At 42.0% G+C, this 17,128-nt stretch overlaps 1 protein-coding gene across 1 annotated transcript in view; it reads left to right on the forward strand.

Annotated features, from left to right (window-relative positions):
- The first annotated feature begins 4,894 nt into the window (after nt 1–4,894).
- The window catches only part of TBX19 (T-box 19), a 13,411-nt gene continuing 1,177 nt past the window's right edge, over nt 4,895–17,128 (forward strand). Inside the window, exons 1-6 of the mRNA XM_009697814.1 lie at nt 4,895–5,091; nt 11,166–11,430; nt 13,289–13,423; nt 14,225–14,286; nt 15,378–15,439; nt 16,103–16,301. Of these exons, the coding sequence (XP_009696116.1) occupies nt 4,895–5,091; nt 11,166–11,430; nt 13,289–13,423; nt 14,225–14,286; nt 15,378–15,439; nt 16,103–16,301 (920 nt within the window). The remainder of the gene's footprint in view (nt 5,092–11,165; nt 11,431–13,288; nt 13,424–14,224; nt 14,287–15,377; nt 15,440–16,102; nt 16,302–17,128) is intronic.

A 17,128-nucleotide genomic window follows, 5' to 3' on the forward strand; every position in this document is an offset into this window, starting at 1 on the left:
TCCTTTCTCTTCTTTTTTTCCTTTTTCCTTTCTCTTCTTTTTTTCCTTTTTCCTTTCTCTTCTTTTTTTCCTTTTTCCTTTCTCTTCTTTTTTTCCTTTTTCCTTTCTCTTCTTTTTTTCCTTTTTCCTTTCTCTTCTTTTTTTCCTTTACTTAGATTTATCACTGGCCTGATTACATCAGGATTTCTCTCTTCTTTTTTTCCTTTTTCCTTTCTCTTCTTTTTTTTTCTTTTCGAATGGTTGCTCTGGAAAGCCTCCCATGCCTTCTGGGCTCAGAATTAATCTCAGTTATAATCTCAATTGTAACACCGGGACAGGGAAGTACTACTTGAACAAGCTGCCTGCCTCGCTGCTGCAAACATACCTGGTGGAGGTTATTGAAACTGTCCCCTCACCCCCCGACATTAATGAAAAGGCTAATCTTCTCTAAGTCTCTTCTAACCTAGCAATCTCTTAAGGGGCTGGATCCATGATTAAAAAACAGAGGGAAAGCAGCTGTCTTTTTATCCTCTCTTAATTATTCTGTGGTAGTTGATAGGTGTTGATTTCCTAGGAGTGTCATGGCGATGGAGGTTACGTTTCCCTGTGTTGTTGGGACTAAATGTTCAGAGGGGGGTTAGTTGTTTGAATGGTTCACTGGGAGCTTTGGAGATGGAAAAAGTGAGTCTTGTTCTTTGCGATTTCATCTCATCATGAAGGGCTGCCTTTTATTTGGACACGTGCCTAAAGGCCAAAAAGCAGCTATCCAATGTCAAGGCAAGGAAGGCCTCTTTAATTACCTTTTTTCTCTTTTTTGCTTTTTCTCTCTGCTCTATCTCACCAGCTGGTGGCCAGGAGGGTTTTAGAATGAGTTTAATTAAAAAGTCAAAAATAACACCTTGTTTTTTCCTGCTGTAACTTGGTGAATAAACTCCAGTAAGTGTTGCAGGATTGGGCTTTCACTGCTCTCCCCAGTCCTCATCACTTCAGTTAGAAGTATGAGTCACTAAATTCTCATTAGTAAATCCTGGACATGGCTGGAGGTGATTATGAGTGTTGTACTTGCATTTTGAACTAGTAAGGGTTAGTTCTGACTGGCTGTGGGCCACGAGGTGTCTGATCCGTGCTTGGAAGTGCCCAGCTCTCCCAGCTGGGTTTCAGGGAAAGTTTACAATATTACAGGTTTTGTATGAGCATTTTCTGCTCCCTCTGATGCCCCTACTGCTTTGCTTGTTTAATTAAATGGAAACAAGTGCGAGAGGGGTAATGGTCTTCCATCGTTCGGCCCTGCTCTGTCCCACTTGCAGTGGTAATGATTGTCAGTCACCTTGTTACTGTGTTACTCTGGAAGTGCCGCTACCTTTTCTTCAAATGTCAGGTTATGGAGATTTAACTTCCAGCACAAGAAATAATCCACCTGACATGGGTTATTCTGAATAACTGAATGGGTTATTCTCAGTACCCCGGCAATACCTATGTTCGGTGAAATTAATCTGTTTGTGCTTCAGTTTCAGCATCTGTAGACTTGGAAAAATTAATCTTGCAAGAAAGTAGGAGAGAGAAGGGATATTTGGGAAGTATTCAAAGTTGTTATTTAGGTGAACAGAGGGACATAAGATTAGAGGATGTCTCTTACTTCTCCTAAAACAGGCTAAATAGTCAAAGTAAGTATTTCCACCCTTAGTATTTTTTTAAATGAAAAGCCAACAATAAGCAAATAACTTTGACTATGAATCTATCTGGTTTCTCTTTTGCAGCCCTCTCCCATGGCAGCTGTGTGAAGCAGAGACAACATATGATGCAAGAAAGCCTGATGTGTGGGATGGGATTCACATGGGTCTGGATATGTATTTTAAAGTAAAATCTCAGGCCCAAGAGCATTCAGCTGATCATTTGCATGCATGCAAACCTGTTATTTCTTTGGCTAATTCTTCTAGAGTGGAAAGATATGTCAGTGGTGAGGTGTGCCTTCTGGATATGTTGCTACCTACATCACAAATTGCTCTTCGTCTGAACTCTTAGAGCTGAAACACCCTTCCCCATGCTGAAAATAGCAGCTGGGCTATTCACACTAGCCAACCAGAGGTAACTACTCTAATTTTGGAAAATGTTGTGGTTGCGGACATCGTAAGCTATGGTAACATAGTTATAAAATTAAAACTCAAAATGTATGAAAGTCAGGTATTTTAAGAGATTAGATTTGTGTGTTGTTTTTTTTTTCCTCTGGGACACAAGACTTTCAAGCATCATGCGCCTTGTGTGACTCATAACCATTAAGCGCCCAGGTGTAACTTAGTATCTGAAAGTTCATTTTATTATAGTGCAGGATGCAAATTTTAGTATGATATTCCAAAGCAAATGCCTTTGTGCTTCTCCCTTGGGGATGCTAGCTATAAAAATCCAGTCCTATCACTGAAAAATTTGCTTTCCAGCCCATTACTGGAATGGGTCCATGATCCATTCCTTCTGTATGTCCTTCCTTCTCCACAACTCTGTCCTAGCAGGGCTTTGGGCAAGGAATGCACTCAGGGCAGGACTTCCCTTTCTCTTGCTTTTGTGGCTGCCTCCATTTCCAATCTATCTTTGCTGGGCATATTCTTTACCTCCAGTGATTCACCAGCATCTGCTGGTGAGACGGTGTTTTACTGCCTCGTTTTGAAATCCTTCCACCAATGTGAACTGTTGTCACTTTTGTGCATGCTTTTGATTTCCTTTAAGGTCTAAGCATCTTGAGGAAGACCGATTGAATCTGATTTCTGTGTTTATTTACATTTGTAATATAATGAAACTAAAAACTGTCTCACATAGTCTCCTGTGCATTTGCTGTGCCATTTGATCACATGCAGGGAAAAATTACAGTAGTAGCTTCTCTCTCCTCTTTGAGCATTTGGAAAGGAGAACCCAAACATAAACATATTCCTCGGTACACAAACATACTACCTGAGATGCAATTATTTTTCCAAATGCAAAGTGGTACACTTCCAAGTACCCACCTATCCTGTAGATTTTAAAGTACATTATTCAGTTGTTCAACAGTGAAAGTGGGCTGGATATTAACTAGACGTTGCTATTTGAAACCTTCTAGTGTAACTCTGAAGGTGACTTGACTGATAAGAGTAATTTAGGTAATTTTGTTATGAGTTGACAATTTAAAAAAAAAGGTACATAAAGGCTGAAAAGAAGAGGGGCAAGATGTGTTAGAGTGTGAAGTTTGAAAGTAGCATGATTGGGGTTACCCAGATGTAAAAATACTTCAGACCTGTCTGGCTTGCACCTTCCGATGGTGCTGAGATCGCTAGGAATTGAGAGCTTGCTCCCAAAGTGTCCCGTTCTGCAGAACGTCACATTGCTGCCCACCTTTAGCTGTGCAGTTTTGAGGACTTGCAGCCAGTATCCCTACTCCAAGTAAGGCTTGAGGGATAGGCTTGAGTAGGACTAGTTGCCAAATAAGGTGCCATACAACACAAATAAGATCAACAAGCTCTGGCCCTTGCTGCTTAGGTAGATGGTATCGCTCAGGTTTTTTAACTGCAAGATCTCTTGGGGCTTGTCAAATGATGGATTTAACTTAAATCCTGTTTTACAAAGTTTGCCAGGCTCTTGCTTGTCTTTATAAATCCCATCAGTGATCCACCAAGTCATTTCATCTTTTAGAAAGAAATGGAAGCACAGGAATTCAATAGGGGCTATTGAATTAAAAATGCAAATTTCTCAGTAAGTAGCCAGAAAATTTATTTCTGTAAAAATGACTTCCAACAGTATGTTTTCATAATCAAGTCCCTGAATATGTCATGTCCAACAGACCAGAAATTTCAGAGACACTATCAGAGCTAGATGCATCAGAAGCTGGGCACTCGAATGCCTTGTTATGGGCCAAAGTCCAGTGTTTACAGGTCACCAGTATTCATGTGGCCTCCACTTAGCCCTCTGGCATGGAACTAGATGGAGGCCTCTCATATCCTTGCCTGAGCGCCAAAATTGTTAGACTTCTGAGTAAAATGTTTGCTTCTTTGTGAAAGGTATGTGCAATTGGATTAGGCTTATCAGAGAAGGTTTCAGCCTGAGGCGAGAGGGAATGCCTGTTTTAGAGATGCTGAGGGAGCTTTTGTATGAGATGGACCTTGAGCAGGTCAGCAATGCCAGGCCTCAGGCAGTTAGGCTCACACCCAGCCTCAGGAGCATGGGGTCTATCCCTGGAAATGCAGCCAGAGGAGAGTTCAACTGCTTGTAAGTGCTGCAGGGGTTTCATGAATGACAGTGGGACCAAGGGATGGACACAGTAGGCATCAACGGTGGAGTGTAGGGATGCTACCTTCTCCTCGTGCATTGAAACTTCAGTGCAGAAGGGTTTCTTACTATTACATTTTGATTTAGGAACATCGAGGAACAAGGTTAATGTGTTTATTCAACATGCCTGGTGAAAATAGTTTAAGACTACCTTCTCCGTGTAACTATCTTGACTGTTACCAGCTCCTTCAGTTAGAGTCCGCATCAGCGTGAATGCAATTTCCATGCATTGTTTCAGTCTGGAAATGACACAATTTTCATTAATGGAAACCTGGTTCTCAAGCAGAACAATTAGACCCACTTCAGGTTGAAAAAAGATAAAAGCATGCTAATTTGGATGGAGGACTCTTCTTTCAAGGCAGCCAATTGAGTCATCAGCCTGCCACCCACCTGACTGTCTGACAGGTAATTAGGAGATAGTCCTCTTTTTGTGTGGAGTGTGTGCGTAAACCTCCACACGCTGGTGTCACTGCCCATTGGGACTTCCAGAGGAAAGAGCTAGTCGGTGGCAAAAGAGTGAGGAGAGCACGTTTGTCAGATGGTGCCCAATGAACTGACTTGTTTTTTGATTTAGCTCATTTTTTTTGTCTTTTAACAGCTACCTGAAGTTTCTGGCAGTAAAGTTGTCATGGCAGACCTGGGCTGCAAAAAACCCAGCGACTGCACCGTCTCCAGGCTACTCAGCGTAGTGGAGAGTGAACTCCGGGCTGGGAGAGACAAAGGCGATCCCACCGAGAAACAGCTCCAGGTTGTCTTAGAGGATGCGACGCTCTGGCAGAGATTCAGGGAAGTCACTAATGAGATGATCGTGACCAAGAACGGCAGGTGAGTGATCTGCTCAGCACTGTGGGCTAAGTGTAGCCGGGGGGTTAAATGGTATAATAATAAACTGTGTGTGCAGACACAAAAGAACTCCAATGAGCACCTAACTATTTTATCCCTGCAGCCTCGCAGTCCCCTAAAACCAGCATATGAACAGAGTGGGGTGTCCCTGCTCCTTTTTGGTCACTGCTAAACCATTCCTGCCACCCTTTATTCCTGCTTGTGAAACATGCTGGAGAAATACATTGACTGACGTAAGGTTGCACAAAAAGGGAACTTCTGCAAGGGAGTAGATGGTACCTCTAAAAACCTTTCGAGTAACTTCTTGCACTAACAATCATCAGCCTTTATTAGCAAGTCCTTACCTGTAGACCTCAAATTACTGTACAGAAGCAGATTGGTGGTGTTATCCCCCACTGCAGTTCCTGTCTCTCTGGTCTTGGGTATTAGCAACTTGTACAGACAGTCTGTACTAGAACGGGGTACAATAAAACTGTGCCCTACGTGGCATGTATGTGCAGTCCGGGTTGTGTGGTCCCACAGTGGTATTGCTCCGTAGTTGTTGCTGGTGCCCTTAGAAACAAATACAGACTGTTGGTTAACACACAGTTTTAGAAAGACAAAATATTGTGATGTAAATGGATCACATATCTTACTATTTGGGGAACACAGAAAGGCATAGGAAAAGAGTTTAAAACCTAGCAAGAAGGATACTAATTCTGAATCAGACACTGGCTTGAAAGGAGGCTCTCCACAGAGGCTCTGCTCTGAACTGGGCTGACAGCAGAGTCCAGCCCATAGCAGACAGGCAGCTACTAGAATAAGGTTTGCTGGTACAGTGGTACTAAGGTTTTTATTTAATGTACCCTTGCCATCCTTCTGCTGTGTGTGTTGTCCCGTCACACCCCCCACCCCCCCCCCAACATGCACACATTTCTTCTGTGAAACTGCTCAGGAGATCTGCATGGGAGAAAGGAATTAAGAGATGGAGAGAAAGATTTACTCATGTGGTGTGGCCTTTATTAATTTTGCAGACTTTGATTTAGGAGAATTTGTGGACAATATTACTGTTGGCTGTAGCTTGACAAGGGCCATAGGTGAAAGCAGTTAAAAGGAAAAATCTAGTCTGTTGGCTTAGCAAGATTATTCTGTTGAGACAACAGCTACCTTCCCAAAAGATCAGCTCTTGGTGTAACGCTGCCTATTGCCATTTTGATTCCTCCTAATAACCTATAGGGATAGAAGACTTCTGCTGAGGTTCTCTTTACACCAAGAAGCTGCTTTTGCTTCATTTAAATTGCCTTAAAAATTGCTGTTAGAGTACAGCGAACTCCTGAGTAGACTTTCACGTAGTGTACGGTAGCTTAAACTGACTCCTTAGGAGCGTAAGTGACCAAAAATGAAGTAAGAGAGATTTGCCTCAAATTAATTAAATTGGTACAAAGAATTGCACGTTACCAGCAGGGTTTTTTCAGTTTCTTTTCTCTCAGCTAATGTAAATCATGATTGCATGGTGATACTAGTTCTCTCTAAAATGTCTCGGGGAGTGCATAGATACAATGTTTTTATGATGATGATAAGGGAATCTTTCGTTATTTGAATATGCCTGGTTACTTTTTATTTCATTGTGTAAACTGCCTTATTTTTCTTTATTCTAACTTACACACTCCTTATCAGCTTGATCCTATTTTTCCAAAAGCCAGGGACAGCTCTAGTAATGTCAGTGGAGGCAGGAATAGGTTCTTTATGATCAAACTACAGCAATCTCAAAAAAAAAAATTACGAAAGTATGTCACACTGTCACCTGCGTAAAGCCTTTTAACAAAGTTACTGTAGCATCAGGGGCTATGAAAAAGGATCTCGTGTGTTTCTGAAAGTATCTTCCGTAACAAACACATCAGCGCACCAAAAAAGCGAAATACAGACAGTGGCCTGCAGCAAAGCTCTCTGAACAAGTCCATGCTATTCAAAAGGAGACAAACTTGAGAGAGTTTCCTGTGAGTGCTGAGTTTTTTTCAGGTTCAAGATTCTTCAGTGATTGTCTCCAGAGGGATTCTTGATAGAAAAAATATTGATCTAATTCTGCTGCTGCTTAAATCAGCAGAGCTAACTCAGTCATTCTTGCTGAAGGCTATATGAACGCTTTTGAAAACTGTGTTCTACGATTAACAAGAAGAGCCAGTCTGAACTTCTGCATGTGAAAACTAAGACAGTTTGTGCGGACACATTGTTAGCAAAATTCAGAAGTTAAACCGAAACCTGATACAGGAGCAACCCAGAGAATGACGGGCTGATTGATTAGTGATCCTCAAGTGTCAAATTCTAGCATGCACAATTCTATCTGCTGTGATTGAGTCATCTCTAATTGGTAGTGAGGGTCCCAAAATGTCATAATTAGATGAACCATCTTCAGTGTTAATACCTAGATATGTCTCTCTCGCTGTATCATACTTCATTATAATAACCACCCGCCCTAGCAATATGCCTAGGTACAGAGGGAAGATAGATATATTCTGAACAGGATAGACATCAGTGAAATTAAACCGCATACTATATCACAAAATACATCCCAATGGGTGCAGCTGATACAGTGGGGTGGTAATCGGTCTCCTATTTTACTCCGATATATTGTATTCAATTGGCATTCCAATATCAAACACTCTGTTTTCTGATTGAGCAGGTTTTCTCTCTCAGTGTTTATACCATATTAGCTATGCAGCATCCTGAGACTTTGCAATCCACGTTATTGCCTGCAGGCAGGAAGGTGCCACTGTTCCCTCCTGCATATGGGGAGAATCCACAGTGGATCAATGCAGAATCAAACGCGAGTGGGGGGAAAGAAGCCCTTTCCAGGCTTAAATGCTAAAGCAACTTCACTGGTTACTACACATTCAAGTTTGATATCAAACATTTTCCCACTCAAGTTCTGTACTGTGGAGTAATTGTAGCAGATCTACTCTAAATAAATTGAAGAGGCTGAAGTGCTCAGCTATTGCAGTAATGGAGGTCACGTGTGTGCCTACCTGAGCATTGAAACAAACATTCTGACTGAAACAGATTTGGAGAAATCGTAATTTGCCATGCTAAAAGACAGGCAAATGTGATTTTAACAGTAAAGCCACTTAATTAGCAGAACAAGTGAGGTGGTAAGTTGTCCGTTGTTAAATTTGTACAGTCAAGACATGCTGGTCCAAGTGAGATGGGATTAACTGTGTGAAGCAGGTTAACGCAGGGAAGTGCTATAATCTCTGTGATACAGGAGGTTAGAGGTGATGATGACTGTATTCTCTTCTGGCATTAGTCTACAGGTCTTTTGGGGATAAACTGAAGCCTCTCAAGTAGAAAGGCAGAGAAGTCTGTATTGCGGGCAGAGCAATTAATCTGTATGTAACAAATAGTTCTGAGAAATCTAGTGAAATTAAACTTTCGTGTGCATGTATTTTCCCCTCCACTTCAATTTCAGCTAAATATCTAAGTGTGTTACTTTGAAGACTGACTGTAAGGGATCTGGGGGGTGCAGGGAGCAATGCATCCGTACCTTTTATCACATCCCAGTTTGATAGCTGTTGCATCCTGGTCAGAAAGACACATTAAATGTAGCATATAAATCATTGGCTGAGCTTCTGTTTAGTTAGATCACGGTTCAACATATCTCTGGAGAGGGACTCTTTACAAGGGCATGTTGGGATAGGACAAGGGACAAAGGCTTGAAACTGGAAGAGGGAAGATTTAGATGAGATATTAAGAAGAAATTCTTCATGGTGAGGGTGGTGAGACACTGGCACAGGTTGCCCAGAGAAGCTGTGGATGCCCCAGCCCTGGCAGTGTTCAAGGCCAGGCTGGATGGGGCTTTGAGCAACCTGGTCTGGTGGGAGGTGTCCCTGCCCATGGCAGGGGGGTTAGAACTGGATGGTCTTCAAGGTCCCTTCCAACCAAACCATGCTATGATTCTATGATCTTTCTCAATGTTGCAATGGCCTGACATCACCAAGTATTTATATTAGATGAAAAATCTCAAATTTCTCAAGTCCTGTCTTTTCCTGTCAGCAGAAGGTGCTGAATGTATACAGCAAGGATTATATAAAGGTGTTCAGAAAGGCAGGTGGTGAGTGGGATGTCATAGGAGATTGTTAGCAATCTGCATGTGGGTGTCACTGGAGAGTATGGCTGCAGGGGCAGAGACTTTCGGTGTCCCCTAAGAGAGCCTGGAGTTTCAGTACCCTTCCTGTGCATTTTGGACATCTTGCACTGCTACCTAACTAAGCCTAGCGAGCTACCTTACCTTAACTCCATGGCCACGGACCTCAGGCAACTGCTGTGGTTGCTTGGTGTAACCAGTCTCTCTACCCGTACAGAAAAGGAGCTTGAAGATTCAATGGTCTGTGCATAAAAATGTGTCATGGCAAAATGGCAGTTGCCAAGAGAGGTCAGTACGGAGATGTCTGGGGCAGGGAGCCCTCTTATTCATATAAGAATGTAGGAGGTGATTCGTAACAGCTATAATAATCCTCCACGGTAACAACGCATATTCCTTGCCAAGCTAAGAAACTTAATGAATAGGATACCTTTGTTGGGAGACTCCTCTGTTCTGCTGACCACAAATTTTTCCCAGTTCCTGAAACTGTTGGAGCCCTGCTAACTCTTTTGCTGCAGACGTTCAGGCCCTGAGATGCCCGTTCAAAGCTGTATGGTATGGATCACAAGTACTGGGACAGACAGAAAACTGCTGAAAGTCTAGCTGTAAGCTGCTGCAAATTTCCTTTACAAAAGAAAAAATAATTATTAAAAGGGGATTGAGAAAAGGTGGCATTGGACCTTTAAGCACAAAATGAACATTTTCCCAAAACTAAGCAAAGGCAGGATTTCAGTTTTAAATGCAGAAGATGGAGGGAAGGCTGGTTGATAGATGTTTAGAGCTTAGTAAAGGACAACATTACATCTAAGGTGGAACTAAAAGCAGAAGAACCTGCTCAAGCTCAAGAGGTCAGGCAATATGGAAGGATGGGAACAAATTACTGGAAGAACTGCCAAGTGCAAGATCTAATGGCAAGTATTTTAACCAGACTTCTCAAACTGGAGATTTATGTAATAGTAGTAGGACAGTACATGAATACTTGCACTTAAGAAAGGGAGAAAACACATTTCAGCTAACTACAGACTTTTTAATATATCCCTATATAATAAGAATTCAGGATGTATTTTGAAGGAAAGAGTAATGAAATATGTGGAACACAATGGAAAATAAGATAAAAAACCATTTTATTAAATTTAAGTCATGCCAGACTAACCTGACACAACCCTGATAAAGTAAAGTATTTTTAGACAAGGAAAATGTAGCAGACTTATTAGGGCATTTAGAATAGTGCTACCTGGAAACCGTTAAGTCAAGTGGGAGATGTTGGCGATTAACACAAGAACCACAGGAAATGATAGAGGGAAGTGACTGACTTTGCTCACAAAATTATAGAATATGACCATCCCTTCAAAGGAAGGGAGAAAAACCTTTTGTGTAGAGTAGCGTGGTCAATAAATCTAACTGGAGTCTGATGAGTAACATGACTGGGATTATGTCCTGATCGCTGAAGACTGCAGGGTGATTTCAGAGGGTGTATCCAGAGTCAGACAAAGTGGGACTTGGCCACTGGACAGAGTACGGGAGCGTGTGTTGGGGGAATCTAAGTACCAAAGAAGTGCACTTTGTAATAGGATTCTGCAGTTAATGCAGTGAATCTGTGGTTCAGCTCTACCTCCTCAGCCATTTTCAACTCTGTTCAATCCCGTTCATGCCTTCTTGTCACACACCCAAGGATGTATTTAGCATGTCCAGATCCCATGGACTCTGCTGATGCTATACACAGTTCATTATGTTTGTAACTCTTGGCATGATCAAGACCTTAGTGCCCTGCTTTAGGGATAACATGTTTTTTTTCCAAATGATTGAAATAAAATAAAAATAAAATGAAGGATTAACCTTTAAGAGACCTCTTTAGCTAGATGGAGGGAGGGAGGATGTTTACTGAGGAGAGTCTTTTAAAACCAGTTTCCAGTGATGTCCCCCTTTTTTGTTTCCTGGCCAGGCGGATGTTCCCTGTTTTGAAGATCAGTGTGTCAGGCTTGGACCCAAACGCCATGTATTCCTTCCTGTTGGACTTCGCCCCGACTGATGGCCACCGCTGGAAGTATGTCAATGGAGAATGGGTGCCGGCTGGGAAACCAGAGCCACCAAACCACAGCTGTGTCTACATCCACCCAGACTCTCCCAACTTCGGGGCCCATTGGATGAAAGCTGCCGTTTCCTTCAGCAAAGTCAAACTCACCAACAAGCTCAATGGGAGTGGGCAGGTATGGCCTGATGTTTCCCCATACACCTCTTGGCTTCAATTGCAAGCACCTACCAATCAAGAAATATCAAGGGTGCATTTATGTAATTATAGAGGCCCTTACAGGCCTCTTCACCCACAGATGCCAATTATTCTCTGGAGGCCAAATGTAAACAGGAATAAACAGGCCTTAATTGGCGCTTTCAGATTTTAATGGACTTCTTGATGTTAAAAGAGACAGAGTGCTGTGGTTTACTTAATCATCAGGGGGCTTTTCAGAGTTGGTCTTGTGTGCTGGGGATTTTTACATAGGACTTCAGAGAAGGGGGAAAAAATAGTCACGGGTATTAGGTTTTTGTTGTGTTCCCCCATGTTGTTTGGTGTAAGTGGAATGTTGGCAGGAGTCAGATAGCAGAATAAAAGGCTGCTCCTAAATGAAATAATTACTATGTCTGCTTCTGCATCATGATAATTATCAATATTCTATTGAATCAGCTTTGGCCTTTGGAAAGAAACCACATGTACCAGAAATAAGTGACTTTCTCTTTGAACCCCTTAAAAATGCAAACAGGAAAATTAGTTTTGTTTCGTATTTTATTTTTGATGATGCATCTAAAGGTAAAATGTTGCACAAGACCTTTTGTTTGCTTGCTTGTTTTGTACAAAACTCCGGCATTGGATGATACTTGTCAGCCCAGAATCAATTTCTTTCACGTAAATATTAGGCTGTGAGGTACCATCAGGTTTGTGAAGTACCTCCTTAAAGCCTAGTACCCTAATTAGGAAGGAAATTATCTCAGTTTTTACGGACTGGAGAACAGAAAGATGACCTGACTTTTCCTAAGTCACACATGGAATCAGCACACAAGATTTACTGTGGAGCATAGAAGAGGATCTGAATTTGAAAATTCTTGTCCTGCATCCAGGACCTCAGAAAAGTCAAAGGCCTCATAAAAGTATGCATGGGGATAAAAAACCTACAGGAAACCAACTTGGAGGGCCAAAGAGACCATAGGGAAAAAACGGGAACACGATATGTATATATAGTGAAATGAAGAGGAAAAAAGTAGAAAGCAGGGGAGGAAAAACCATATGAGAAACAGAGCCCAAGCAAAAGTCACTAAATAACAAATGACTGAAGCTCCCATTGTTTTCTTTTGGAATCTTGACAACGATGTTAAGGTAAACCATGTCACCGCTCTGTGCTTCAGCTTCCCCTTCTGTGGTGTTATTAGAAAGTAATGGCTGACTAGCACTGCCTTATGCTGATGGCTGCGTTCTTCCATGTACATACATGTATGCACACAGCACTTTCCAAAGCGCAGACTTTTTTTAAAAAAATCTTTTTCTTGCAGTAGAGAAAATGAAGTGTTATAATAGACTTCCTGAGGAAGGTGTATCGTGGAATCAACACTGTTCACAGCATTTAATGCCAGGTTAGAGATAACTGCCGAGGCTTGTTTAGATACACTTCATCTTGCCCAGAAAGATGACTAGGTGACTGCCCCAGCTCCCTCCTGGGTGTAATTTCTGTGATGGTGATTCTGAGTCTTTCAGATAGTAGAAGCAGGACAGGGATTGCCCCTTAACTGTTTCAACAGCCTCTAGTGCAGTGGAAGCCCAATGGTTTGAAGGCCATAGCTGCTAACTCACTAATGCTGCTGTATCGAAAGCTTTAAATCCAAGTCCTGTGAAGTCTCATTCTGTTCAGCCCTGTGGTTCACCAGAAGGGAGGAAGGCACCTGCCCTTCTGCTCTCAGTGATCACTGACCGGGGAGGTGTGGCAGTGACATCTGGTCTATTGCAGAGCCAGAGCAAAAGAGCAGCTGTGGGATACCACAGTGGCATTGGGGTCTGTCTCTCTGTTTTGTTTTCTGCAGATAATGTTGAACTCCCTGCATAAATATGAGCCCCAGGTGCACATAGTTCGTGTAGGAGGCCCCCACCGGATGGTGATGAACTGCTCCTTCCCTGAGACGCAGTTCATAGCTGTGACTGCCTATCAAAATGAAGAGGTAGGCGGACGCCACACTGTGCTTTTGGTCACCATTGAGGAGATACATTAAAAGTTTATTAACTACAAGATCAGCACGGACAGACTGGTCCCTTTCTTGTATCCCCACTGGTCCCATGCAGTGTAATGCTCCATCCAGTCTAATACTCTGCCTTCTCTCTGCAGTAGAACATTGTCTAGTCTAGTGTCTGGCTGCAGTACTAAGCCAAGTTTAGCTTAATATCCTGCCATGGCTATTCCAGATTGGTCCATCTGTCCTGGCATCCCAATCCCTTACTGGAAAGAAAAAACTACAGTCGAGTCCAATATCTTTCTCCAGCAATGACTGATAGTTATAACGATAACCCTATCTCTCCCCGCTCCTTATAATACATACAATTGCAGAACAGCGCAACATTCCATGGGAAAATTTCTTCCCAACCCCAAAACTGTAATTAGGGATGCTTTGGATTGTGACAATTGCTAACTCACGTGCCACATCTCTTAGCTAGTGTTGCTCCAGATTTGATTCATACTTGGTAGGAATTCAGTGTTTAAACTCTCTTGAAAGGATCCGCCATCCCACAGGATTTCCCAGACTGGACCATGCCATTAGGCTGCCCTGACTGTGGCACTGATCAGTACAAAGCACTCTGCAACGAGCAAAGCTCTCTCCTAACAAGCCCTGGAAAACATCATGTGTGGGGATATATTTTGTCAGGCGAACCAAGGCAGGTCCACTTAGATTACTCTGGAAGATGTTTTATCAAGTTTCTACTCCAAATTGCCTTCACTAACATGCCTTGTTTTCTGTAAACTCAAGATAACAGCTCTCAAAATCAAGTATAATCCCTTTGCCAAAGCCTTCCTGGATGCAAAAGAAAGGTGAGTTCATCTTTTTTGTTCCAGTAGCATTTTGCTGCTGATATGGTTAAAACTGTGGTATCACAATGTGAAAGATAATTTATATAACTTAATCTTGTTTCTACTGTCTTAAATCCAGAGTCACTCCAATGATATTAGTGGGGAGACTCTCTATATAATTATTACAATAGGGTCTGAAGTGGGTAAATACCCTCTTGGGGATCCTAGGACTTATCACTGTCTACACAGGCAGCCTGAAATGAGATGGTGTGAATTTCCCCAGTAATGTTATATACTGTGTACGTTCACTGCATTGTACTTGCACTCCAATGAATCCCATAATTTGATAGCTGAGGGAGAATAGAAGTTAATTACAGATGTCAAAAAGCATAACTGGAGTGAAATTGCACTGTAACTGTAACTGAAATTGCTATTATTAAATCTGCGTGATAATATATGATGTGTTTATTAAAAGTAACCTGTAGATGCTAACTATGTAAGATGTTAGAGGTGCTTCCATTGGAAATGAATAGTGGTTTATCTTTCAAAGTTTTACTTGCATCATCCACACTAATACAATGGGGCATCCAAATGATGCATTCCAGTCCATAATTGCTAATAAATTTTGTTTGGACTTGCTATATCTTGTGACACGTGAAGTGTCCCTCATGCCTGCAGGAGAATCTGCATTTCTGTCCATTCCTCTCACCACTGAAGAAGCTGCTGCGTCTCAGCATCAGGGTTTCCAGCTGTGGAGGGTGAATGCTGCCTTTGGCTTGCCTGGCTGAGCAGGAGGCAGAGCCCTGCCTTGGTCTGGGTGGGAGGCCAGGCTGAGGCTGTTGATGCAAGCAGGAACAGTGCCCACAGGTAGATTTAGAAGTCCAGGTCCAGCCCTCAAATTTGGCACAAACTTAGGAACATTTTTACATATGCCATTAAACATGCATAAGTTCCTGCTTCCTTTATGGCAGTCTACTGCAGCCTAGCAAGTGGTTAAAGAAGATGGCCTTTCCTCCTTTTTAACTTACTTTTCTATTTGTTTAGTGAATAGTTTAGAGAACAGTTCTCATTTCTCAATGAGAAGCTTTACTACTAAGTATTTTGCTTTTCAGAAACCATCCCAAGGATGCTCCAGAAACAGTCTCTGAAGGTCAACATATGACATATTCTCACTGTAAGGTTTTTATTCGTGTCAGCTGGAAGTTTTGTGTGATATGATAGGTGCTGGGAACCTGGGACTTGCCTAACTGGATCATACCGGTCATTCACTGAGTCCTGAACTGTGTTCATAGAAAGGGACACTTAAAAAAAAAAAATTGAAGAAACCTCACAGTAGGAAACAATGTGACAGTTTCTGCAGAGGGAACGTTTTCCTTATGATCTAGTCTTTCAATATTAAAAGGAATCTAGAGTCAAGATGATGTATGACATTTTTAGGGCTTTCTCCCTGTTTTTTCTTTTGTATTTGTAACTGAATATTTTCGTCACATATAAAATTACCTTTCATTTGTGAACAGGTAAAAAAGAAATGGGGGGAGCAGAGGTTGTGTTTGTTTTAATGATAGGTTTCATTTGTTCTTTGATGTTTGTGACATTTTCTGTTAATTGTTTTCAGGTCTTTTTTTAGGATTGGTGGTTTTCGTTTTTTGGGAGGTGGTTGTTTTTTTGAGGATTGAGGGTTTTTTTGATTGTCAGTTGTTCCACAAACCAGTATCTTGTAATCCAGTCCACTTGGTATGTCTGAGACACAGCTGATTCTGCAAGAGGGCTGGTTACTTTCTTTATTGTATTGCAGTGTTTTAGCGCAATAATAGTTTTCTTCTCTTTCCCCTCAAAGTGGGTGGCTGGTTGATTTCCAACCCAGATACAATGTGTGCATCAGGAAGCTCTAATTATCAGTACGCTGGACCTTTGCCTCTGCCAGCTCCACACACTCCCCACAGCTGCGAGCGATATTCAGCACTGCGAGGGCATCGGGCTGCTCCATACCCGCCTTCCTACATGCAGAGAAATCATTCACCTACAGGTACCACTGTAATGCTGCTTTCCTTCCAGGGAACAGACACTCTCTGCCGCACTGACTCTTGCTTTAGGCTAGCATAAGCATTAAAAGAAGCAAGAGCTGAGGCTAGGAAAGAGCATGATGTGTCCCTGTAACAATCTGCATGCAGAGAGTATGTTTAAGGCAGCAAAACAAGAGGTACAAGGAGTTGGGTGCACTGTAACTGTTAATTATAAATGAGAGTGAATGATCTTGCTTGAAGTACAGCTCCCAGTTATACAAAAAGAGCACTGCAAGCCTTCTTGCAGCACCATGCCATGACGCAGTTGCACTCTCAAGTCAAAGCAGCCCTTCGGAATATGGTAGGAGCTGGCTTGAGATGACGGCATTTTGGTATTGCCAGAATGTCTTCTGAGACCCTTTCACTCTCTAGATCTGAATGCAGAGTTCCAGAAATTGATTCTACTTTGATCAGAGGAAATTGGCCAGAAACAACAGTAAGGATAAAGTAATCTGCTCACTAAGTATAATTTAGCAAAGCATCCTGTTTAATGGAAATATTTAAGCCCAAGTTATAAGGAAATCTGTATCAAAACATTGCTAGTCTTATGACAATTATCATTAATAAAAAGACTATTAGATTTGCAAGAATGCATATCCTATGTCTATCATGCTATACCTTTTCATATATCACACCTGGAATTACAGTGCACCTTGCTACTCTCTTAATAAAGATGTGAATTTTGTCCTTTTGCCTATGGTTAGGAACCTCATGATTAGATTGCTTCCCCAGGCCTACCCATGTTCTGTTGCCTTATGACAATGTCTCTGCAACCATCACTGAGGATTTGTTTGTTGTTT

The sequence above is a fragment of the Cariama cristata genome, unplaced genomic scaffold, assembly GCF_000690535.1.
Source record: "Cariama cristata isolate BGI_N322 unplaced genomic scaffold, ASM69053v1 scaffold13293, whole genome shotgun sequence".
Taxonomy (NCBI): Eukaryota; Metazoa; Chordata; class Aves; order Cariamiformes; family Cariamidae; genus Cariama; species Cariama cristata.